This window comes from Notothenia rossii (genome assembly GCF_949606895.1).
Source record: "Notothenia rossii genome assembly, chromosome: 7".
NCBI classification, from domain to species: Eukaryota; Metazoa; Chordata; class Actinopteri; order Perciformes; family Nototheniidae; genus Notothenia; species Notothenia rossii.
In genome coordinates, this window is record NC_136905.1 from 18,075,362 (window position 1) to 18,101,303 (window position 25,942).

General features: G+C 40.4%; 1 protein-coding gene and 1 long non-coding RNA gene across 2 annotated transcripts in view; both read right to left on the reverse strand.

Moving 5' to 3' along the window:
• Window positions 1-986: 986 nt before the first annotated feature.
• Window positions 987-4,068, reverse strand: LOC307013337. The gene is made up of 4 exons (XR_013800943.1): window positions 3,990-4,068; window positions 3,127-3,588; window positions 1,621-1,751; window positions 987-1,108 (listed from the first exon to the last, which is right to left on the reverse strand). It is a non-coding gene; the product is annotated as an uncharacterized lncRNA (long non-coding RNA).
• Window positions 4,069-8,837: 4,769 nt separating this feature from the next.
• efna3b (ephrin-A3b) overlaps window positions 8,838-25,942 on the reverse strand; it is a 49,744-nt gene continuing 32,639 nt past the window's right edge. The window contains exons 3-6 of the mRNA XM_079641395.1: window positions 19,904-20,196; window positions 18,497-18,565; window positions 17,323-17,400; window positions 8,838-11,025 (exon numbers count right to left, since the gene is read on the reverse strand). Of these exons, the coding sequence (XP_079497521.1) occupies window positions 10,907-11,025; window positions 17,323-17,400; window positions 18,497-18,565; window positions 19,904-20,196 (559 nt within the window). The 3' untranslated portion in view covers window positions 8,838-10,906. The remainder of the gene's footprint in view (window positions 11,026-17,322; window positions 17,401-18,496; window positions 18,566-19,903; window positions 20,197-25,942) is intronic.

Below are 25,942 nucleotides of genomic sequence, written 5' to 3' on the forward strand. Positions count from 1 at the left end.
AATTAAAATAATCTGGAGGGCATGGAAATTGCCAAATTTAACCAAACATTATATCAGAGAATAATTTCCGTCATCCTGAGCTGACATTTGTACTCTGTGTGCGCTGAAGTTGGGAAGACATTTCCAACACTCTGAGAACAAACAACACAATATGTCTCACCTGGTGGCCGCCCTGTGTGTGTGTGTGTGTGTATGTGTATGTGTATGTGTATGTGTATGTGTGTGTGTGTGTGTGTGTGTGTGTGTGTGTGTGTGTGTGTGTGTGTGTGTGTTGTGGGGGAGTTCATGACTATGTCACCGTTGGGGCGTGCATATGTTGAATATACAGTAGGTGGGTGTGTGCCAGTGCACATCATATTTAAGTATGTTCACACTTGCGTGGCATGTTTTTTTGGCGACAGAGGATTCAGAAAACGATCGTCACATATGTCTCAGTTACCGCACATGTCTCTAAACTGTGCCAGTATATGTTGTGCGGGTTGGAAAAGTTTGCTGTACTGTGCATCTCAGGAATTCAGAATGAGTTGTTAGGGGATTCTTTAGGGGCCATGCATTTGTTCTAGTTTTGTGAGAAAGGTCATGTTAAGGTTATTTTTGAATGTAATATTGCAGAAAATGTTTAATCAATACCTAATTAACTTATCTTTATTGAAACCATAGGCCTGTGCTCTCAAACAATAATGACGTAAGCAGACCTTCTGAAGAAATCTCCATACACTGAATGAATAGACATAGTTGAAAGCTCTAAAGTAAGTACAGTAGACCTTGAGTTTGGATGTTTTTCCTTATTTTGTCAAAATAATAACTTTAAGATTTAGCTAGCTTTAGATTTTATTATGTTTTAGTTTCAATATTCAAATACCTGTCACTTTGTTCTTTCGTTGACATTTGATCCCAGTTTGGATCTTTCAATAGATGAGTTATATTTTCAATTTCTTGGAAACAGTGGAAACTATCAGTTACAGGAAAACATGTAAGAAGAGATTCAGACGTCAAACAGGATTTTTCAGATCAGGAGCTTTGTGGAGAGCAAAATAAGTTGTTGTTGTCAGAAATACATAAACACCCGAATGACGGCCGTCACTCCGGAAATCTTAGGGCAGATTATCTGGTGATTAGAGGAAAAGAAATGAGGACATGACTGGTTGGAAGTACAGTTTAAGCTCTTAATCATTTACATCTGAGTCCATTAAATATATCTGATACTGTGTACGAACTTGACACAAATATCTTGATATGATAGAAAACCAGCATAATGTGGGAACAATGTAATGCATCATGTAAAAACTTTATTTCTAAAGTAGTGACTTGACAAGATGAAGGATCAAATTACACTTTTTAATTTACACGTTTACTCTTGAGTCAATAGTCTTTGATTTCCAGTGTGTATTCTAATGTTTGTGCAGTGTTAAAGTACATTGGTATTGTATGGAGTGAGACAGACGGAGAGCCAGGGTATACAGTATATAACCCCCCCATCTCTTTGGGGCTGTACAGATGCTGTCTCAGAAATAGAGGATTAGTTCTAAACATAGAGAAGAGGGGACATGTGACGAGTGGATGGAGGGGGGAAGTCAGGCAGTGACTAACACCAAAAGCATAAATCTGATGGCGACTGACCGCTTCAGAGTAGCCGCTCAAAGGGGAGGATGAGAAAATGGAGGAACGGCTGTGCAAAGATGTGATGGGGCCAAGCACATTGCATCCTTGTGAGGGAGGAGGAACCGGGGAGAATGCAAAAATAAGGAAGCCTGGAAGGATGGACAGAAATATAAAGAGAGAAATGTGTAACTTTCAAAACTGTCATAACATCTCATCAAAGCCTTACACATAGTTGGTTAAAAATATCCACCGTGTTATTACTTTCTGGAGATGTGGTCGTTGGTCTGTAGGGAGGAAATGTGCTTATATATCTCTGAGCGTGTGCAAACAAATTCACTGAATGTGTTTTTGTCTCCGGAGACAGGATAAATCACAACTACACGATTCACACTGCTGGGAATTATTGATTTTCTTTTAGCTAAATTAACAAACAAAGGCTTTTGTATAAACACAGAACTCAATCCACATAACACAAATTGTATTCATTTATTTCTCGTGATGCTCTTGGGCATTGCTGAATTTCAATGGACCTTTCAATCAAACAAGAAAGAGGCCTTGAGAAGCTGTAATCAAAATCTCATTTGTTTTCTGCTTGTCAGGGGAAGACACGTTACATTGGTAGAGATGAAAGGAGGTACAAATGTCTGATTTCATAGCTGTCGGCAATAAAAAGGTCAGCTGAGTCCAAACTCTCAGTGGATAAGCGTACAGTGTGAATGTGAAAGAGTGATGATGTACGAGGATCACGTAAAGGTATTTAAAACATATATTTCTAAAGTGAAACACAAATCCTGAACTAAGTAACACCAAAAAAGACATTTACATGGTGTTTTGCAGTAGTGTTTGATGAAAACTAATGCATTGTGTTGAACAGGCTGAAACTCTGGATGTCTTTCTTTGTTCTTTTGTTTGTCACAATTTAAGTTGTTCTGTTTTCGATATCTACATGTACCCAGCCATGGTGGCTTTCAATATTTCAGCACACAATTGTTCTTTTATATTCCAAAGAACTGACTATTGCCACTTGAATAACAAAGACAAATCACTTCCTGTGCTAAGAAAGATTTCCCTTCATGATATTTTAAATGTTTCACACACATGTTTCAAGTTGAATTAATACTGAGTAGAAAAGCAGAAGTTAATTTATATAAAAAGTTACACTGATTATTAGTTTAGCGTTTTTACCATGAGGTCACAGAAGTGGAATCATTGGCATCATCGATCAGTGATGAAATTGCATCTCTAAAATCCTATGGGATCTCTATGAAGCACTAGTGAGAGCATCAGCCAATGATGTAACCAATGTGTGGGTCCTGTGTACAAGTGTTGTTTTTTTTACTAGACTTTAAATCTTGCAGAGTTATGAAACAAGAACAAAAACAAGGTTTGAGCTATTTCCTTTTGACTTAAATCCAAACAAAACATGAAAAAGCTTTAAAACTGTTGTTGAACTTTTAGAAAGCTGTAAAGGAAACCCTTAAGTCCACCAGGTTTCTTAGAGATATTGGGAAGGTTTTACTGTACCTCCATGTAAAGTGTGATCAACCACACAGACGTGATGTTTGACCTGGTTGGTGAGTGGGTTTTGCCCAAGGTGCCTCCACAACGTGACATCAGTGACATCTCTGGCTTTCACCTTCTGTGGCTCTGGAGCGATGAGCACCAAACACCACGTGTATTTCCTTATGCTCAGAGAAACATCTCTGACTTAATGGCACACATTATTCAAGGCTCATCATCATGAAGACAGAAAAGCATGTTCACATGTCGAGGAACGTGCTTTTTTTAGGAAGGAGCCATAAGGCACAGGGTTTTTCTGTGCCAGTACCGGGATTCATCACCAAACAAACGTCACTGAGAGCACGGGTAGAAGGGCGGGTGTCAACGCGGGGTGATCATCTGTTTCACATTTGTTGCGGTATTTTCTTTCTGATGATGTGTTCTTTGGGTGTTGCAGATGGATGGGTGTAGGGAGGCAGATGATTTCTGAATTATGAAGACCATATGTTAATGAAACATTTGCAGTTTGTATAGACTGCCTCTGTCTCAGGTCATTGGTTCTTTTGATTCTGATAACCTTTTAGCAAAGTTGTTGTTAAGACATCAGAATGAGGCAACACATTACATCGTGGTCAATGGAGCAACAACCATGAGTGGTCAGATGACAACAAACCCCAGGTTAGTCAAATTAGTTTGAAGGAGAGCAAAAAGGTGAACTGGATAAAATGAGAGCCCAGACACTCCATTTCCTATCAATACCACATGTCAATGTTTGGTAGAAAGGCAGGACCCAAACGCAGTACAAAACAAGAGTCAAAGTAGTTTGACCAAAAGCTAGCTTTAATCCACAAAAAAGCCAATAACAAGGAAAAACTGAAGGCGCAAACCTGGGAACGGGAACACGAGGTGCAGGTGCCCAGGGAAAACCAACAGGAACACGCATGGGAAACCAACCATGACGACCCAACAAGGACCACAAGGGAAGACAAGACCATTTAGACAACAGACTAATCAAAAGACAGGATACAAGTGCAACAGGTGAACACAATCAGACTATCACTTGGAAACTAAAGACAGGAAGTAAAACTAGACAAGACAAAGAGGTAAGACATTTCAAAATAAAACTAAACAGACCGTGACACCAAAGCTGTCAGCCAGACTTTGTTGTTCAACTTTGACCTAACATTCTCACCAGTTGTTCCCCAGCTGACGCATTATTTATATCATCAAATGAGACCATTGTGGGTTTGCTCACTTTGGTTTACAACCTGTATCAGTGTCTGACCACTTTTATTTGATTGCCTCAACAGAGCTATTTGTGGGTATGTTTCTTCATATCATAATTAATTAATTAAAGGTCAGAAGGCCTGAGCTACACACATAACACCTGAGTTCTATTTAATCATAGTATGTATTTAAAGTTACAGGACTTTAAATACTACTAAAGTGTGGAGTCATTTGAGGAGGTCCATATGAGCTTCAGCATATGACAGCTTCGTGTAGGCCTTAACCCTTTAACACACAGTTATAAATCAAGCTTTAAGTGTTCCTCTCTTTGAGAGTAAGTGTTAAAATGCATTTTAAACAGTTAATTGCAATGTCAGAGGTCCTCACAAAAAGGTAGCACTTTGTAAATGTGTGTGTCTCAGATATTGGTAGAACAAGCCTTTAGCAAACAGCTTTATATTTACAAGCCTGCCCATGCATAACATTGGTTTCTCTGTTAAACAAACACAATCAGAGGCAGGACATTTTCTCTTCAGCCTGACTCATTGTGATAAATGAATGCAGACAAAAACGCTGCCTTGACATCCTTGACTGGGATATTTTTTCTAAAGCCTTGGATGCATTATGCACAATATTTCAAAGGTTGGTATGTTAGAGTAAATGTCCTTCGCCTACAAGACACATTTTCAGCTTGGCGCCACAGAAAACCTTCTCCATTAACCAACCTGCTTCAACATGCTGTAGTTATATCATAACCCAGTTAAATACATCTGCATGTTTAATCCCAGTGACTCCAGTTACACAATGGCCATTGTGGCTTTAATGGATTTTATGTATTAAAATAAAGGATTACAAGGCAGGGGCATCGGGGGGGCTGCACCTCCCCTCACCAGAGCTGTGACTGAACAGCGGCCCCAAGTGGTCACCACTGGTTATGTATGGAGACCCCAAAGAAATATGTGAATTCACAATTGTTTATCCTGCAAATGTTGCACTATTTAAAACGCCTTTTTTACAGCTTTGGTCAATCATGATCAGTGTAAATGTGATTGGAAACTGCATCATCTTCAAGATGGGGAAACAGAATAGAAAGGCCTTTACCTCATTTAAACTGCATCAATTATTCAGGCCTGCTAATTAAGTTATTGTTGGTATTCAACCCAACCACAAAATCAGGCATAATAGTCTGAGATTAATAAGAAGGGAGTGTTTTGATTATATTAAAAAGCATAACAAATGTGTCTGGAAGCTTGTTTACACCCCAACATGACTCAGGGTGATTCTTGGAAAATAGTTGATGTTTCCAGAATATGGTTTGTTAAGCATTGCCAGTCATCGCATTCATCCATCAAAAGTGTTCTTCTTAATTGTCTGACTCACGGCCTGGATCATATTCCTCTGGGCTGATGATCTATCAGTTTCCTGAAAGATGTGATTATGTTGCTTTTTTTTTAACACAAGATCAGCGAGATTATAAGGATAGGGGAGAAGGGGGTAAATTGAGCCAGTGGGTAAGTTGAACCACCCCCTGTAATCAGGCAATGCCTTATAGTTGTAATCAAGTGACCAGAAATTATGCAAGTACCACCAATTTCTCATTCCCTGTGAAAGAGAGATACTCATTGTGGTCTGGTAAGTAAACATTTTTACAAAAAAACGATTTTTGCTTGTCAAAGTATATTTTCTAGATGTCATCTATATCGGCTGTCATGTAAAAAAAAATATTATCCAGGTTTAAACACATATATTGTATATGTTGATGTGTTGGCAGCGTATTAAACCATGTGAATCATTAAGCTAAAGATGACTCTGAATTTGAATGCTAGGCTATTTTTTCTAAAATGGTGGCTATGGGGTAAAGTGAACCGTGGGCCTTGGGGTAGGTTGAGCCAGTTTTTCAATGGAGAAAAGAATGAAAGTAGGCCAAGTTGATAATAAGAGCTCATTGTAGCCGACAAGGCTACATTTAAAGTTGAATTTACCTTGTGTTTGATTGGTAAGATGTACGAAATTGTATCACCATTTGTGTGATTACTTTTCCTTTTAACATGTTAAAAAATCAATCAATTCAATCGAAATGTATATAAAAAATATTTGAAAAACTAAGCTTGTATTTGGTTTGTTATTTATTGTTTATAGTTACCTTTAATATTTGTTGTAGGTATGCCCAGGTTTGAACCGTGGTTCAATTTACCCCCTAACCTGGATCAACTTACCCCTACACTGGGGCAAGTTGAGCAACAAGACTTTTTTTTTTAAAGAAGTAATATTTTCACTGCCCTTGATCAAATATTAATTATTATCATTGCCATTGATAGGAGACATCTTGAATTATACAGTAGGTGTGTGTTTTCATTTTTACTATGTGTCATTTCTCCTTAGAGGACATCATAACAAAAAAATGGCTCAACTTACCCCACTCTCCCCTACGTCATTGCAGTAAAGCAAACAAAATGCCCATATCCCTCTACCACTGATACAAAGATAATATGGTTTCATGGAACTTTTTAAATGTAATCTACATCCTTTTTATAAACCTGAAAAGACACTAAATGAGTGTTAAATTAATAAAGCATCAAACTTGACTAAATCCTCCAACGTATTCCTCCCTTATCAGTCAGAGACAAATCAGAACTTCTGTATCATTAAAATAACAAGTTAGCCAAAAAAAATGTGATTGAATAGCAAATACTCTTTGAATTTAGATGTACAGTAGACTGGTACGATAAAGATGGTAAACAAAAGATTGGTTTGAAAAGTTCCTATGGATACTTTTTTCCCCCTTTATCAAAGCACCATTTCGAAGACTATTAAGTATTGATCATTACACTTTCAGCTATGGTTACTTTGCTTCCAAAGCCCGAACCTCAACGTGTTTGACTTTGCTGCCAGAACATTGTAGATGTGAACATGACTACTTTGACCTCTATCTGTCGATCTTCTTCCTCGTGCCGTCCTGTCACTCAGTCAAAGATATCTTTGGCACAACAAAAACCTGTTGCAGATGATCAGTGAGCCTGGCTTCGCTCTGACATTAGAAGCAGTTTTATCCTTCAATCACCAGCGCAGACATACAGGTACACACTGCAGGTCGGGCCCATTGTCATTCAAATGTGAGGCTGGTGATTGAAGCACTTATCACTCCTAATCGGAGCGTGTAAAGGTATTACACATGAGGGAGAGAGCGCCACACCAACTTTGATATGGAAAATCACATCTGGGGGCTCCCAAACAACATTATCTATAGAGAGGTGAATATTCCAGGAAAAACATTTCCTGCGACCTCTCCATCTGCTGTCTTGGATTAGCTCCATGCATGTTTTCTGTTTATTCAGATCCTCAAAGAGAGAGCGAAAAGGACAGGAGAGGGGGGAAAAGGGAGAAAAATAAAGAGCCAAACACACATCTTGTTAAAAGTAATATTTGTAAGCTTATTATTTTGTTATCATGATCATTGTTATAACCTCTGTAATGGTTTGTTCATTTTACATTTTATTTTCAAGTTCATTTAAAGTCATTCCAGTCGAAAGGTAAACATGATTGTAATTGTTGTTTCCAACACTATTAAATGCTTTTTTTTCTTTTGCCAGACAACATTCGGTCACACTCTCTCGCTCATACACACACAGGAAGAGCAGAAACAAAGAGACTGTTGCTCACCCATTCATTTGCTCACACACACATGTACACACTGACATCAGCACACACTAACACAGACAGCCTCTGATGCTAAAGCTCTGCACACAGAGATGAAGTGATGAACAGAAATAGGCTCTTACTCACTCTCTCTCACACATACACACACACATCCATCCATACGGACACACACTTTCTTATTCTCGTGTCTAAGTTCTTAAGTGCAACTTCTTGAAGAGTTTGAAACCCTTCCCTCCACACCAGGACCCACAACCCTTCCATCATGAGCCATATATACTGGGTCTTTAACACACTAATGTATTGATTTCAATGATGCTCCTAAACTACATGATCAATGTTTTTTTCCAAAGGTATAAACTCTTGTCTGATGTGACAGGAGCTACATTCATTAAAAAATGTGTGCTCTCCAAAGTTTTGTGGAGAAAGGAATCTAGCTAACTGTCAAAACCCATTGGGGAAGGTTACCCAGAACTACTAGCACACTGATGAAAATAAAACTTTATAAGTGGTTCCCAACCTGGTCGACTTAACCCAGACACAAATCTGACGAGTCATGGGATCGTTAAGCAAAACATTGAAATTCTACCGCACAATATCTGCTATGATTTTTGACTTTTTTCTTATGATTTTCCGGTTCTGATTAAGATGACTGGATAATTTGACCTGTTCAAGAAGTATAATCATCCCTTGGTTGAACAGTAGGTCTATTTTTCCTCAGATTTTAAAAAGTTCCCTATGTGTGACAGGAAACATTTGACAACATGAGTAAAGTCATCCTTATGTGTATGATTGATGAACTGTCCTTTAAAGGAGTCACTAGAAAAAAAAGGGATGGGAACCACAGCTATAAATGATTTGTCAATATTAATATTTCTGGAAATCATACTAACCCAAGATAGCTTAACCTTAAAGTTTACAAAGAGACTCACACAGTGCAGCCCAGGTTTACATATGGCTCAACCCCAACCCCCCCTCAAGACAACTACAAATTCAGCACAGCAATTAAAAAATAAAAGATTAAAAAACAAGATTTAAAAAAACAACCACAAGGAAACTGAGCTTCAAGTTTGTAAAAATGCTTACAATACATTTCACCTTGCCAAATGTAAAGACATTGTTATTCCATTCTTTGTCCGTTATGACATTTACACGCGTACTTAAACGCCTCACATGCCGGTGGGTGAGCCGGTCAGCTCAGTCCATCAAGGTCTTCATCATCACTAAAATCATCTTCACCATCATCATCGTTTTTATCAGCTACTATGGTAAGCCATGCCCTACTAGAGTCCATCGTTGGCAGGGTGGGGTAACCATGGTGAATAAGGTGCTAGTTGCTATGGAAACTATTCTGAAGCAACCGACTGGTACAGTTGTTTGAGTTTTGAATCGCCGCAGCTCCCCACCAAAGCACTTGGTTTTATGTACTGTATATTACTTGTTGCTTTAGTTTGTGTTTTTATTTTTATTTTATTTTTGCATTTTCATACGTATAAGATGTACATAATGTGGATGTATTTTCTGACCGTTAGTACCATTTAAAATAGTCTCTCTCAATCTCAAACACACATGTGGCACACTCAGACATATGTTTTCTCTTTCAGGCACACTTAACAATCAAACAGTAACAGAAAACTGTTTACATGTGGCATCTGATGAATGGGTTTACAGAGATGGCATTGGTGGAGCGGGCTGCTGCGCCACATTGATCAGTGGAGGGCTGCTTATTGTCCAGGACTGGACCCACTCATAGACGCCTGTGTGAGGGACTGTCCTTCCTCCTTTGTCCCTGTTCCTCTTGCTCTCCTCAAAACAGCCTGCAGTGTGTTGAGAGGAGGGCAGTATTGCTGCGTGTTTCCATGGCTGCTCTGTAGCCATCGTGTTCTTCCTTAACCTCGGTACTTCAAATACAGGACAGAAAAGTGACACAGCAACTTAAAACATCAACAAACCCCCCGTGTCAATGGCACATCTACAGTAAATCCCTTTTTGTTTTGTTTGAGTGAATGCTTCATTGTTTAAATGCTCTGTGTTTCCCCAGGACCCCGTCCAGCCCCTTCCATAGAGACGAGCTGATGGTGAACACAGGATGACACGGCAGACACCAGAGATGAAAACTAAAACACTGGCGTCTGGAGTCCCAGGGTGTGTTTATGAACTATCAGCTACTTCGACTAGTCTCCTACACAGGACCTGCTCAGTTCATCAGCTGGTTCCTTTTTTCTTTCGTGGACTGGGAAAAGTCTCCAGCATCAACATCAACAACAACAACAAAAAAGGCAATTTCAGTTCAGTTTTCATTAAATCTATCTGATTCAGTTCATTTGAGTTCAGTTTAATTCTTGTTGCAAGAAACTATGGCAACTAGCTCTAAGGAAGTGTTTCAGCCAATCACATCCAGGGGAAAGTCTTCAAATGGTTTTCAATTGGTTGGGTGGATTTGATGCTTTTTTTTTTACTAGGATTTCAGCCCGGCCTCTCCTGGTGTATAAATGCTTTGTGTGGTGTGCATGATTCAACAAGCTCAACCTGTGGCTTGTTCAGACACACACAGACACACATGGACACACACACACAAACACACACTCACACAAACACACACTCAACCACACCTGCATCTGTATGCACAGGCTGACTTTAAAACATACGGTTCAGTTTGTGTCTCAAGGTCTTTCAACTCCACTAAAACCACACACAGCTGAACACACACACATACACACACATACACATTCACACACATACACATTCACACTGATGCTTGAAAACTCTAATTTCTTGCTCCTCTCGCCTTCTGCTCTATTTGTGGTATCTTAACTCTCCTCTCTTTCCTGACTCCCCCCTCCTCCCTCGACTCCCCCACCCGCTGATACTGTACACCCTCCCAAGGCTAGTTGGCATGGTGACACTGATGGGATGGCCGTTGCTAGGAGATGAAGAGAGCGGCCAGAAGGAGCATCGTCACGGTGAGGAGAAGGCGATCCCTGGACGGGCTGCTTCCGCTGACACTCTTCTCCAGTTTGGGAATGAAAGGGTTATATTCATCTGGAAAAACAGAAATGGAGAGAAAGAAGAGGATGAAGCAGAGTAATGTCTTCATTTAAACTCATTACAGTACAAGGAAAGGGAAGATAAGTCTATCTGTGCTTCTTATTGTGGTATAATCTGCTTACACAGCAGGGCTTTTGGTAAAACACTTTTTTAATGAAACTGACTGACTGAAAAAAAGGCAGCTTACAGCCCAGCTACACACTCCCACTGAAATATAACAAGTCTACTACAAAGACCTCAGCAGTGCCATTACAGACTGCTGCAGCTGTTATCAGGAAACTCTTATCCTTTTAATAAAGTGACACGCTGTTGTAACACACTTGCATACTTTAACAAAGACACACCGTATATAAGGAAACCCCCCTGCGTGTACACCTGGCGAATGATGACCTAAAAATAGTATGCAGTCCTTTGTTGCGTTGAGTCTAGTCGTGCAAAAAACACCAGACAGTTCTCAGCACGCCAACACTTATGAGACACACGTGCGGCCTGACACACCCTCTGAAATCAGTTGATTAATGAGACTTGAGGCCAGACAGAAGCACAATTTTCTGTCTATACACGTGACGGCTGATGCTGATTAGGAGCCATTGTGTTAATGGTGGAGTGGGGAGATTCTCAGTGTTTCCACTCGATGCCATATCTAGCTTTCCAGCTGCTCTGGGGGTCAGACAGCAGAGTAATGACTGGCTGACACCTGGTTTAAGAGATGGCCTCTTCTGGTATGCTCTGCAGGCGAATCTAATGAGCTCTATGCAGCAGTGGAGCTCAGGTTAAATGCTTTGACCGCTCTGTAACCGAGCAAGCAGCAGGGGGGGTCAGGACACTGTTACTGTTGCGCTGAGTGACATAGAAATGTGGTTTTGAAGACACAAAACAGCAGACTGCGGAGCATCTCGCAAGACCGGTTTTAAAGTGTGGATCTAAGCGCCTCATACACACTTACAGTACACACTGTCTCTCACTAGCTGTCACAGATAAAGACATCATTATCAGCACGTGTTATTGGTGCAATGTTTGTGCAGTAGCCTTGTGACGTGCATCATGACCTTCTGACATGTTCCTGCGCCAAACATCAACGAGTAAGCTGTGTGTATTTCAGTGTGTGTGTGTGTGTGTGTGTGTGTGTGTGTGTGTGTGTGTGTGTGTGTGTGTGTGTGTGTGTGTGTGTGTGTGTGTGTGTGTGTGTGTGTGTGGGTGGGTGTGTGTGCACGCATTTGTGCAAGCTACATTTTGGAACAGAAAAGCAGACAACATCCGCCTGATAATTAGAAAGCTCAGACACCTAGAGGCGTCTATGAATTTGAATGTCATGTTGACAAGAACAAGGGGATATTTTAGTCTCTGATTGTGTTTATGAGTATCTGTCCTAGTGTGGGGTGTGTGTGTGTGTGTGTGTGTGTGTGTGTGTGTGTGTGTGTGTGTGTGTGTGTGTGTGTGTGTGTGTGTGTGTGTGTGTGTCAGTAGCTAATTGACTGCAGTGTTTTCTGTATGAGCGTAAGTATAAAACTATATGCATGTAATATAATGTATTTCTTACTTTTCTCACATACAATATTTTTTAATTCGCATTTAGGATCATAAAACATTTTATACAAAACTATATAAATATGGCACTTTAATACCCCAGACTCTATTATCTATGTATGTCTAATGATAGACCTGGAACCACCTGTATATTGTTACACAATCCATGCCACTCGTAACATAAAGTGTGTGAAAATAATTATCTTTAATTATAGTTGTCAACAGGTGTTGAGGCAACTATGTGGGGATGTTCGACATTAGGACTTGTGGTGTTCCCGAATCAGAATGTCCTCATTTGAGGGTCAATCCAGTGATTAACTATTGCAACCCCATAAAGTTTGGGAGGATTAGAGACATCATTGATACTATAGTATCTTTCAATAGCCCCTCCCTGACTGGTTTATAGTCATGTCTCTCGACTCAAGACTCCTGCAGAACCACAAAGGACAGTAGACAACTGTTTAAGATGCTGGGTAGTTCTCTTTGTGACTGGTGGTTAGTCTTTAACATGTAAAATGAGCGGGGTGTCAGTGTCAATTATTCAGAACATTACTAATGGTTGTTCGACAGGCCATTTGTTATCAAATAAAAAGCTAGTTTTATGTTTCTGCCCAATGAGATTTTAGAGATAACACCTGAAGATGTCTAGTCATCTGACCGGCAGATGGTTCATATAAAGTGTGTTATTACACTGCACCTTCTGGCGACTCTGACTATACCTGTATGGAGGCAACAAATGAGTAGGCTTTCCATATCAGAATCGTTGATACATGCAGTAGTTAATACATGCAGACAACTTTTTCAGCTCCATGATGCTTTTGGTTTCATTTTTGCATTATGGAATATTCTTGCAAGTCATGCCCTTAATAAGCAACCTAAAAAATAGACATACTAAAGGAAGAATAATGTGCCACTCCAAGATATAATATGTACACTTTCCTTTAACAGTAGTTAGAAGCTTATAAGGATCTGAAGTTGATGACATGTTGTTGAGAGCATTGGGTTTTGATTGTCGATGGTAACAATATTGCAAGATATAATGCACAAATGTATTTTTGACACTTAAATTATAAACGTTTGCTACATACTGTATATGATTTCAAGACCTTTATATGGGACCTTTCAAAGCATATAAGACTTTTTGGATGTAAAGTAATAAATGTAATAAAAGCAGAGGCAACAGTTAGTTGGTGCTGCGCTCTGCCTACCGATAGTCAGCCTGATGTTTCAGTGGCAAACTAACCAATCCACACTGTCACTTAACGGAGTGCTAATTAAGACAATAAACCCCATTAAAGATTTTCTCCGGACCTGATCGTCAGATGCAGTAACCTGAGCCAACAGGGCTGGTAAATGAGTATCCTCCCACTGAAAGACATCAGTAATCACATGGCTGCACGGGGACCAGCTAGCACCATTCCATCTGTGTCGTAAATGAGATCTAAATGAAATCTAATACTAGAGGCCGTATTCAGGAGGGAACCACTGTTGAGCTGCAGACACTGATTGAAAGGGGCAGCGACCAGGAAATAAACTGTGAGCAGTGAAGGGGAGAGAGCCTGCAACATTCAGCTTAGTTGAACATTTTCAGACACGGTAATCAGGCAGATTTGAACGGAGCAGTTTGCGCATTGCCTCGTGTTTGTGTGAACATTGAATACGAGTAATTAAAGCTATGATGTGATGAGTCTAATCGGCAGTCAGGAGGACGAGGGAGGGGAATAGGAAACTGCTCTGCTTCTTTGTTTTCAGTTAATTTCACAGCTCCCTGCTGGCTCCCTCACTTCCTCTTCAACCACTTGAGTTATCCTATTAATTTAATTGAGAACACAGAACACTACAGGTGAAAATGACCCACAGGAGCCGAGGTAATTTGTGCTCTGCTATTGTTTCAGTAGTTCACTTCATATTAGCAGTATTTTCATGTAGCTCACATTCTTTATTTGTTCAACTGTTCTTTTGTGGAAATAACATTTTTTCTTTTCCGTTTGCTCTTCTGTGTAACCTGTAATTTATTCGGCAATGTTTGATTTTCAGTTAAAGGTTATATGTATTCTATTATTTGATACGTGCGGAGAATAAAGTCATGTGCACAATTGGCGTGGAAACGTGATGAGAAAGTATATGTAGAGACAAACACAATTATGGGTTACTTTACTTAGATCTGTGATAATGAAAGCTATTATTATTATATAGCTCACACCACTGTGACAACATCCGTGCATTTGATAACCCTAAGATTAATATCAAACTAAAATGTTAGAAGTGAGAAAAACTTAATTTCACACATCAAAAGATGAATAAACTTGGTTTTGGTGGCTTTCCCCTCCACTGCGTTTCTACTTGTGCGCTGGGAGGAAAAATGGAGGATGGGAATTAAAGAGCGGGAGGATGAGGAGGGCATGGACGAAGAAGATGGGGTGAGGGGAAAAAAACAAGATGAAAGAATGATGGAGGGAAGAAAAATAAGAGAGGTATCTCCACATACTCAAACAACATGCTGCCTTGGCCACAGTGATAAGTTTTCTTATGACAGTTATGAGAACACACTGATTTATTATGCACAGACACGCATGCGAGCGTGCACATTGACAGAACCATATTTTACAAGCTACCTTGGAGAGGTGTGTGAAAGCAGGACAGGATGATGATTGATCCCCACATGTCTGAATGCGTAACGGGTAGCTAGGCCAAGCTATCTGTGCATGTTGTTATTGTGCTGCTCATAACACTGAGCAGCAAGCACATGATCATCCCAAAGCCTGTCACTTATTGATTTACTGCTCTGCTTCCCCCTTAACTCGCTGCCACATTTTATACAGTTCCAGTGCTAACAGATTTAGCATGATTGCCATGATTTCCCCATGGTTTCGTAACAAACTAGGGGGCACAAGATTTAGAAGTTACAGGAAATCTGATAAATATCTTCTTTTTTCTTTTTTGCAATTCATCATGAAACTCTGTGTTCTTTGCATATCCGGGTGAAAATGGCGAGTGTGAGATGAATATGCATGTAGTTGTTTAGCGGGATCAGCAGCCTGCCAAGCCAGCTGGTGCTGTGAAGTTAACTCTGCTGAAGCAGTCTTTTGAAAATGCCACATTTAACTTAAGCTCTTCATTTTGGACTTTTGATGCTGCATGGTGATTGAACTGCTCTCTCTGCCGTCAAATACGAACATTTAAAGTTTACAGCATGTTATTCTTTTGTTATTGTCAATAAATCCCATCAAATGACAAGTGCGTAATTTACATCAGGGTTGGGTAGGGAATATTTTTTCCATTTTCATATTTTTGTCCACCCTATATTTAAATCTTCATCGTACGTTTGATTACTACAATCTGTCTGATAAGTGCCCTCTAATTTTCCAGCTACCATAATAGAAATGGGAGAAGCTTTGAATCACTAAACATTTTGATTTGCTCATTTATTTCACCGGTATTATATGCTGCCCAGACTAACCTGACTTTGTTATTAGGGGATGTAGTCATGATTGAATGTAGCCTGACAGAAATCGATGGGAAAGAAAAATAAGCTCTAATTTCTGCCCAAGGACACAATATCGTCTTTAAAAGATGCCTACATGCTTATTAATCAAATATAAGGCAGTAAAGAACAGATAAAGATGATATGTTACTGATTCAAATAATGATATTTGTTTAGAGATGCAAATGTAGATGTGACTTAACAAACTAAATATAATTTTTAGATGCTTTAATCCAGGGGTGGGGAACCTCCGGCCTCCGGGCCGTATATGGCCCGCGAGAACATTTGGTACGGCCCTCCAGGTAATTTATAAACACACGCAAAAAAGAAAAAAATTCAAGAAATTTAGACCGCAAAATAACAAGCGAGTGCCTGTTTTTCCTGGCCAAGGTCAGGGTCTTTGAACACAACACGAGCCTAACGTGTCATCACTTGGTATATGTCTCGTCTGACAGGAGTGTAGTTCTAACGGAGAGCACCAGAACGCGGTTCCGGGCCGGATGAGCCGGAGATGTATCCATAGATCTATTAATTTTACTCTCAAAGTGCACCAGATTGATGCTTTTAACTTCAACATTAAAAAAAATCTTCCTAGTTATTTGCAAATTATGGTGGAAAATAAGTATTTGGTCAATAACAAAAGTTCATATCAATACTTTGTTATATACCCTTTGTTGGCAATGACAGAGGTCAAACGTTCCCCCCCACTTAAATCATATCCACATGGATATGAAACTAAATACATTTGCACACATCTTGTGTCCATATATTTCTGTTTTGGTGGTCATGCCACGGGGCATGCATGTGCGGGTCATGGTCAAATATCTGGATAAAGAGGTTGCTTTTTCTTTGCACAGCATGAAAGAAACGCGAAATGAATGGGCTGTGATTTGAGTTTTTTAAGCAGACGTTGAGTTCAATAATTTGTACGGCCCTCGGAGGATGTTGTAAAAATTGAAATGGCCCTTGAGAGGAAAAAGGTTCCCCACCCCTGCTTTAATCGCTGAGCTTTAAAGAAGGATTAACTAATATGTGTGTGACCTCTTCAGAAAGTGCTACAGACACATTGACATACGTTAGTTTATGGGATTTGTTCAAAGTAAGAATAAAACATTAATAATCATTTAACGGCACCTTGAAAAGTGTGTATCATATAATTGCCATGATTTGAGGCTGTTATGATCTGAATGACAAACACGAGTGTCTGTTTTTGTGAATCCAGACAGGCCGGATGTAAGTGCTCCACACTTACTCAACGACTACGTGTGTGCGTGACTCACCACTATCTTCCAGTTTTAGGCCTGGTCTAAGCGTGTAGTCTGGTTCTGTAGGCTCTGGCTCGTCATCCACGTCAGAGGCTGAAAGAGAGACACAGAGGTCATTGAGTGAGGCGGCAAAAGAAGGACGGAGAGGGTGGGACAGCATGGGTTAAACCACTGCTCCAAACCAAAAGATTTTAATTAGATTCACCCTGACATCTTCAGAGAAACATGTGAGAGAGCAGCAACGCGAAAGGTGCAGGGGTTAAAGAAAATACCCCGGAGCAGACAGACTGACAAGCCACAACATAACCAGCAGAACAAGAGAGAGAAAAGGAGGCTGAAAGATGGGAGGTGAAGGGAGGCAGATCAAACTGAAGCGAGGCAGTGTGTGAAAAGGGATGGTGAGCGATGGAGGGGGGTGAAAGGGAGAGAGGTTAATACTACAGGGCTATGGAAGTTAAAAGGGACGGACAGGCCAGGGATCAAAGTCTGTGTGTGAGTGTGTGTGAGTGTGTGTGAGTGAGTGTGTGTGAGAGAGAGGGTTGAGAGATTGAAGGAAGGCAGGAGAGCGAGATAGAAAGGTTAACACTACATATACACAGACACCCACTGACCGCACACAGCAATAAATGGATTCTGACAGGGGGCGAGGGGGGAGGGCTGAAAGAGGGAGGAATAGAGAGAGGAGGTGAGAAGGGGGGGGGGGGAGGCGGGGGTGAGGGCCTTCAAAGCTGGAGCTGCTCCTCTCTGCTGTTGTGGATGGGGACTAGGGAGAGAGAGAACAGAGAGTCAGAAAAAGAGAGAGAGAAGCGGGGAAAAAAAGAGGAGCAAGAGGGGTTCTGTGCCGCGAGCGAAAATGCTGCAGGGGAAACTCAGCAGGAGTATTAATAGCTCTGCCTGTTTTAGACTGTATTTAGATTATGTATGCATCTGTATGCAGTCAGCGTGTGTGTGTGTGTGTGTGTGTGTGTGTGTGTGTGTGTGTGTGTGTGTGTGTGTGTGTGTGTGTGTGTGTGTGTGTGTAGGGGGGTTTGTGGGGAGCCCGTAGCCTGCCAGATGGGTAGAGTGGCCAGATGGAAGCAGGTACTGTCTGCAAACACGTCCTAGCATTGCATTATAGGTCAAACACTAATGCTCGCACACACACACATACAATACATACACACACACACACACACACACTCACATACACTTACCCGTGAGCAGCAGACGTACACTCGTAGTCTCAGACAGCTGCGGCCGTGATGGTGGGTGGGCGTGGCTGTAAAAACACAGAATGCATAAAGATGTGTGTTCACATGCGTGTAATGCTTTCAGCTATGTGGTCTGCTTTAAAAAAACTGACAAAAGTTGGGCTTTGCTGCTTCACATGTAAACGAGATATCAGAAGTAAAACACCCATCCAAACTGGATCAGTATCGGCGCTGATGCTGACCTCATGAAACATCTATCAGCCAGACGGGACTGTTCAAAATAAACACAGTTAACATACAATTTTATCCATAACATCAAACGTTCTCTACATCGCTGCGCTTGGGTTATTTTTACTATTGCAGAAGGCACTGGAGCACACAAGCTACAATTATACAGCAACTGTTTGTGATTTACAACTGCCTTTCCTAAAAATAGGCCTGCATTTATTGTATGGCAGGAAAGAAGCATCAGTTCTAGTTTCTCCGAAAACAGCAACTGTGGTAAGTTCACAAGGTGTTCTTATTGGAGGTTACTAAATGCAGCAGAGAGTAATGGCACAGAAATTCGAAATGGCAGCTTTGAGACAACTTTTGTGTTTTGAACACAGCACATTTCAGCAAAATAAATCATCAAATTTGATAGTTTGATCGACTTCTGATATATTATAGAAAATATTGTATTCTATAATATATCATAATTAAAACTATTTATTATAAAGATAACATGTTCCTCTACAGAGAGGACAGGAAAAGCCTCATTGCTGATATTGTGCATTCTGTCTTACTGCCAAAAAAGTGAAATTGTCTTTAATACAAACTTATATAACCAAATGTCCCATTATGACTGAACATTACAATTTGAATATATGACATGGTAATTGAAAAAATAAAGGCATTTTGAGGTTTTTCAAAAACAAGCCTGCATAAAACCAAACAAACATGAGTTGTGTCTCGATCAGCTTTCTTATTACCGAATTGCAGAAACTAAAGGTTTTTAGAAACGTCTCCTTCAAGTAATGTAGGTTAAGAGTGCAGCACTCTATCTTAAACATTACTTCTTAGAATGCATTCTTCTAAACGCTAAAAAATCATTTTTACTTTGACATATTGCCACGAAGTGTTGTAAGTTATTTTGATTAACAATCAACAGAATGTACGAGCCTGGGTTTACTGCAGGGTGATTTGATTAGATGAGAAACAACAATTTGTTACTCTGAAATTACCTAAGGAGAGTCTTAACTGAGTTAATCGTTAAATTCACTCAAAATCCCCCAAATAATTACAGTGCGTGTTTGTCACATTACGGCTCTAGTCTCACAAGCTTTTACTGCAATTAATATATTTTGGTTTCCACTTCAAGACAGCTTCATATTGATACGTTTCATCATGATATTGGTTCCACTCACAGATGTAGTAGTACTCCTGTCCAACGTGGAACTCGTATCCCAGCGAGAAGGCACTGTAGCGCTGGAACTTCTCGGAGAACTTGATGGGTGCGTGGGGGGCGTGGGGCCGGTTGCATTCCCACCTCTTGAAGCCCAGCTGGGGGTCGCAGTTCCTGTAACCGCGGTAACTGACCATGTAGAGGATGTACTGCTCGCCGGTGCCCACCATGCGCTGGCTGTCGTTGTAATGAGGGCAGTAGATGTCCAGGTAGTCGTTGACGTTCACCTGCATCGTGTAGCCCTCCCTACGCAGACTGGACACACAGAGAGAGGGCAAACAGTCAGAATTCATATACACACAGCGCTGCAGAATATACATTTTGTATCATTACAATCATTCTTACAACCATTGAAAGTGTTTCATTTAGACATTACAAATAATTGCATTTTCTATTAATTTTTAACAGGCAATTTTGAATTAACTAGAGTCGACAGATCATAATTGGACGTGTTCTTGATTTTTTCCCCCCCTCGGATAATCGTTAAATGTTTGTTCAATTTGAGAGGAAATAACAGCCAGGCAGATTTTAAGTATTATGTCTAAATTGCCCCTGGATACTAATAATATGTATCAGCCTTAGTGAATAACAATAATTATAATTTATATTGCCAAAACATACATTGAATGCAGCTCATAGTTCTTAGCACACAGAGCAATTAAAGTAATTAAGATGTACAACACGCAGTATAAATTAGAATTTTTGTATGTGCAAAACATGATTATGTTTTTTCATAGTATGGGGTTTCTACAATGAACAATATAATAAAAAATGTGTCACTACTACACACATAACACACAATATTTTCAGTAAATAATGGAACAACGAGTAGTGCAATCTAATTGTAGCTGCACTTTTTGTTTTATTGTATAGCAGTTAGCATTTAACATGAATGCTTATTGTCACCTATTTCCAAATGATGTGTGGAATATTTAATATTTTTAAATACACAGATTTCTTTAGCCTTAACCAAACACTCACATAAATCACTGCAGAGACATCATAACATGTCAGCGTAAGGCATACTGCGTTTCGGATGCATGCGTTTTAGCTTGAATGTTCACCCAGGGTCAAATAAATCTTTACTTGAGAGTTATTGAGTTATTAATAACACAAAGAAAGCAGGTGTGTGTGAAAGAGTGTGTGTATTTGTGGCTGCAGGGCTGCTGCATGCGGAGAATGCGGAGCTGGCTCTTCAGTACGGGCCGAGGGCCCCAGGGCCGCCGCTCCTACCTCTGGTGTCAGCGCAGTGCTGTCCCCTAACCCCAGCGCTCGTACATCAACCTGAGCACAACATTGCGCTCACGTCAGACGTCAACGTCCTCACCGCGTTCCCCCCCCCCCCCCCGAAGCTCATAAATCAACGTCAGCCCCAAAAAAAATCTCGTCTTGACAGGAAGATAAGGTCTGAACCTGTCTCTGCGAGTGTATGAGTGTGTGTAGTGTAGTGTGTATGACAAAGTGAAATAGATTTAGATTTTTTTCTGACAGCCCAAAGACCTTTTTTTCCTCCCCATCACAGACACAGGCCTATATCTGTGTGACAGAGACAGGTTGCAGTTGTAAATCATACACACGCTGATGAGCATGTGAGCACACACACACGCTCATATGTTAAAGTGGTGACATCATAAAATCACAAGGGGGCAGCAGTGTGTCATTCTCACTCTGATGCTGCCTCTCTTCCTCTCTCCCAGTTCTAGGTCATGTCTCAAGGGGGATTATTATTCAATTATTAAATGAAGATCGAAACACTGTTTCCAATGTGTCCCTCTCTCCATCACTCCTTAACGCTCTCTTCAAATCCTGCCTGAATTTGTCTTACTCCCCCTCCTCTCCATTTCTCTCATCCCTATCGCTCAGACTAACATGAAGGGAAGATTAATTGTTCAACATTCATCCTTTGCTCTCTTTCTCCTCTCCTCTCTGCTCTTCACTTTCTCTCATTACATCATTTAACTAGCCTACAGAGGGTATTAGTGGTAGAAAAAAAGGGGGAAATGCTTCAAGGGAACTATATTTATAGTGAATGCAAAAAAAAGGGAGAGAGAAAGAACACGAGTGAGGGATGAGTTTAGTTCCACCAGGGAGGCGTGAATGCAAATTGAGTAAAAAAGAGAGAGCCAGAATGGAGAAGACAGAAAGGCGGTGGGAGAGTTGTACGCTACCAAAGAAAAGCAAGTTCTCTGAGATGAAGGGATAATGGTGGAAAAAAAGAGAGAAAAATGAGGGGGAGGGCAACTCCGAGCATCTTGAGTAATTTGAAAGTAAATCAGTTCTCTAAGATAAAAGCTGGCGTTAGGATTCCCGCTGTGCATGTGTGTGTATTTGTGCGCCTGCTTTGGTTTGTTTATGCATCTCTGCGTGAGATATCAAAGCATCTCATCTGCCGACATTTCATATTTGAGGTGGTGACATCTATAGGTGAACAACCTACAGAACACACGTAGAACAATAAAGAGGGAGGTCATGAAGAACAAGTGTGTCTTAACAGTGAGTCTGTATCCTGTAAAAGGAGCGGTGGGAATCCTTGGACTTTAAAACAATCTGAAGGAATTTAAAAGCTCGATTTAAATCATACATTTACATGAACACAATAAATGTGCCTTGGGGAATAATCCTGTAGGTCGTAATGCAATACTTGACTTTGTGCGCACTTGTGACAAACTGGGTTTTAGTAGCAAGGTGCATATTAATGTCTCCAATAATCTTTGTTCAGTGGTGTAGTGAATAACGTTTTTCTACGTGGCTTGTTGCACTTATAGTACTTGAACAGGGACATCATTAATGGTATTAGAAACACCTATGATTTTTTTTTAATGCTATGACAAGTCTATAGTAAATGTATGTTGGTGAGAAAGCTGGTTAAAAAAAAAAAGAAGTATATTTAAAATGTAATAAAACCAACCAATTGCACTAAATCCACACACTTTGTACTGAAATATATCCAGTTGGTGGGATATTTAAGACGTTTTTAAGGTTTTGCAAAATGTTCTGCTTCCAGAAGACCAAAACAACAGGAGGTGTCTCTTGGGAGTGAATCACTGATTATGGATTTGAAGAACAAAAAAAAGTTCCTAGAAATGCCTCGGATCAAGAAATGTGGGTTAAATGAGTGCTGCAAATGTTAAAAAGCTATTTAATTTCATGAGACATTCATCCTTAGGCTGAAATGTTTGTTTTTAAATTGTTTCAAGACAACTACATCTTCATTATTTATACTGTGTCATGTTAGTGCAAGGTGTTAATTTAATCAGCAACCAACAAAATGGATGATATGATTAGAAGTGAAACAGCAATTTGTCACCCTCAAATTGCCTGAGGATGGATTGGTTTAATTGAAAGTAAAGCATTATATGTTATGAGAAAAACAAAAAAAATACATTGTATTGACTTGTATTTCATTATATATGATTTTTTACTGGTCAGACAGTGTCAACATTATTGTCTATCAACCACTTTGCTACATGTGCTGATGTGTACAAGTTGATTAAATAATGTACTGAATTGTTTCAAACAACCAATTCAAAATCCATAAATTGTCTTCGCTGTGACTCACACTTAAGTGAAGCAGTCGGCTATAAACTGTGTTTTGGAATGTGCCCTCTCCTTTGTGCAAAGTTGGTGTGACAGCCCTACACCAGTCACGATCATATTCTTCCTGCTTTAAGACGTAAGAGAATACAATAAATATTTACATTTTAAAAACAGCTTTACATAAAAGTGAACTTGAAAATCCACTCCGACTGAAGATAAGAGTTGCCTCCCTTTCATTTTGTGTCGTGTCCCTCGATCGCGACACCTGGTTAGCTGAAGCTGATAGCGAGAGCTGAGAGACGGAGCGGGGTGCTTCATCGACAATAACAAATCTGACGAGCACAAAGAACACTTATATCTACAGACCCGCCGGGGGACGGAGCGATGGAAAGAAAGATGGGAGGGTTTATAAGTTGAGACGAGGGGTAGTCGGGGTTAAAAGCTGCAGAGTCTGGCCACCAGGGAGCGGAGGGTGATAGCGCGGGGGAGCAACAGCTAAGAGCAAGATCAAGTGGGCCTGGATCAATGTCACTATTGTAAAATCATATCAGAGAGTGTGTGAGAGGGAGTATGTTGCCTATAAATCAGTCATGGGCAACATAATGCCACAGCGTTAACCCCTGCCTGCCTGCTATCTGGCTGGCCTGTTGGAGAACTGTACATCGATAAAACACTTTGACAGTAAGAGCAACCATTCCTTTTTGTAACCAGAGCTTAGAGTACCAACTAACTCTGCTGTGGGTAAGATGGCAGACTTTGAGGAGAAAGGAGAGGCTGGAGGATTATAGCATGGAGTTACGCTGAAAACACACAATGTTTCTGCAACAAAGGGAAATTGGCCAAATATACCACATGGAGTTGTGAATGCTGGCTCACTGCCTAACGAACAAAGACACTTGAATAAAACACAGGCACCATTAATGTTGTTAGTGACTTCTGTAGTGACTTAATACTAAGACGAGTTAAGAAGAAAAAGATCCTTTACTTAATTTTTCATAATAAAGACCCTCAAGCATATGTTGAAAGAAAGTAGTTCAAGCTAAATGACCTTCATCAGGTAGCAAGCCTCACAACAGTTTCACATATAAATGCTAGGTGACGAGTGGGATTTTATTTGCCTTTTTTGTAACAGTAGGAATCCGATTTATGATTAATTTTGGCAATTTTCAAGATATATCCTTTCATTTATTAACTAATTCATATCTTTCCGACGCCGTTTAACTGGAAATGTGTGTTTTCTCAGTTTTCTTTTAAAGAACTGTGATCGTATAATATCACCTGACCTTACATAACCTTTTAAGTCTTAGATACAAAATCATTAAGACTTAAAGAGAAAAGAAAAAATACCAAAACACAAACTTTCTTCAAAGATTCTTGAGCTTCCTAATTACTTCATCATGTAAAAACATGCTAACATGTGAATGCTAACATGTGAGAAAGGAGCATCTGAGGACTTGACCTAGAGGGCTCACATGGACATCTGTTTAGTATTCTTTCAAACGACTAAGGGCTCAACGATCACAAAGTAGAACACCACAGGTGGCTGATTGGATTGCGTGGTTGTCAGTGTGTGTAACTGCCAAAAAAAGCATGCATGCCTCAGTAAATCAAGGTCAAATAAATCAAAGGAGTCACTGCTGATAGGTACAAGTTTGGGGCTGGATTAAACTTGTCCAGCAGTGTGACAAATGATTGCCAATCAGAACTTAAAAGACAGTCGTCCCCATGAGGCCGGAATACTTAATCCAATCTCAGTTTGGTACAGATGTGCTAACATTGTTGCGGGAGGACTCGGAGCGGTAGGTATAATTGAATGGCTCCCCCGCTGAATGGAGACTCCCAGAGATCTGTAGCATCGATGAGGCCCTCATCAAACACAGGCAGGAGTCTTCCTCCTCCGTCCTCTTCCCAATCCCTCTGCTCGCTCGGTTGTCTCCTTGCCTACATTTGTTCTCACTTCCTCTGTTACTTTCTAAGTTTGGCTTTTGTCTGAGAGGAAGCAGACCAGAGTATTTAAACAAATGTGTGTGTATACATGCTCTTTAGTGATGCCAGCTGATTCAATATTGTTTGACATTGAAGATATTGACATGTGACTGCTGCCAAAAAAGAGCCATCCTTCCCTTATACTATCTTCTGCCTAGTTTCAGTCTTCTCCTCTCCATCCCTCAATCATTTCGTCCTGAACCACTGGAGGGACATGCCTGGGTAGGTGGGTTCGGGAGAGTGTGTGTTAGGGGGTGTCTGTCCAGATATGGTGTAGTGCAGGTTCTAAATTCTCCTCATTGAAATCATACCTGTCGAGAGTGTGTCCAACAGACTGGAATATGCTGCCTTCTCTCAAGGCCGCCACACACACACACACACACACACACACACACACACACACACACACACACACACACACACACACACACACACACACACACACACACACACACACACACACACACACACACACACA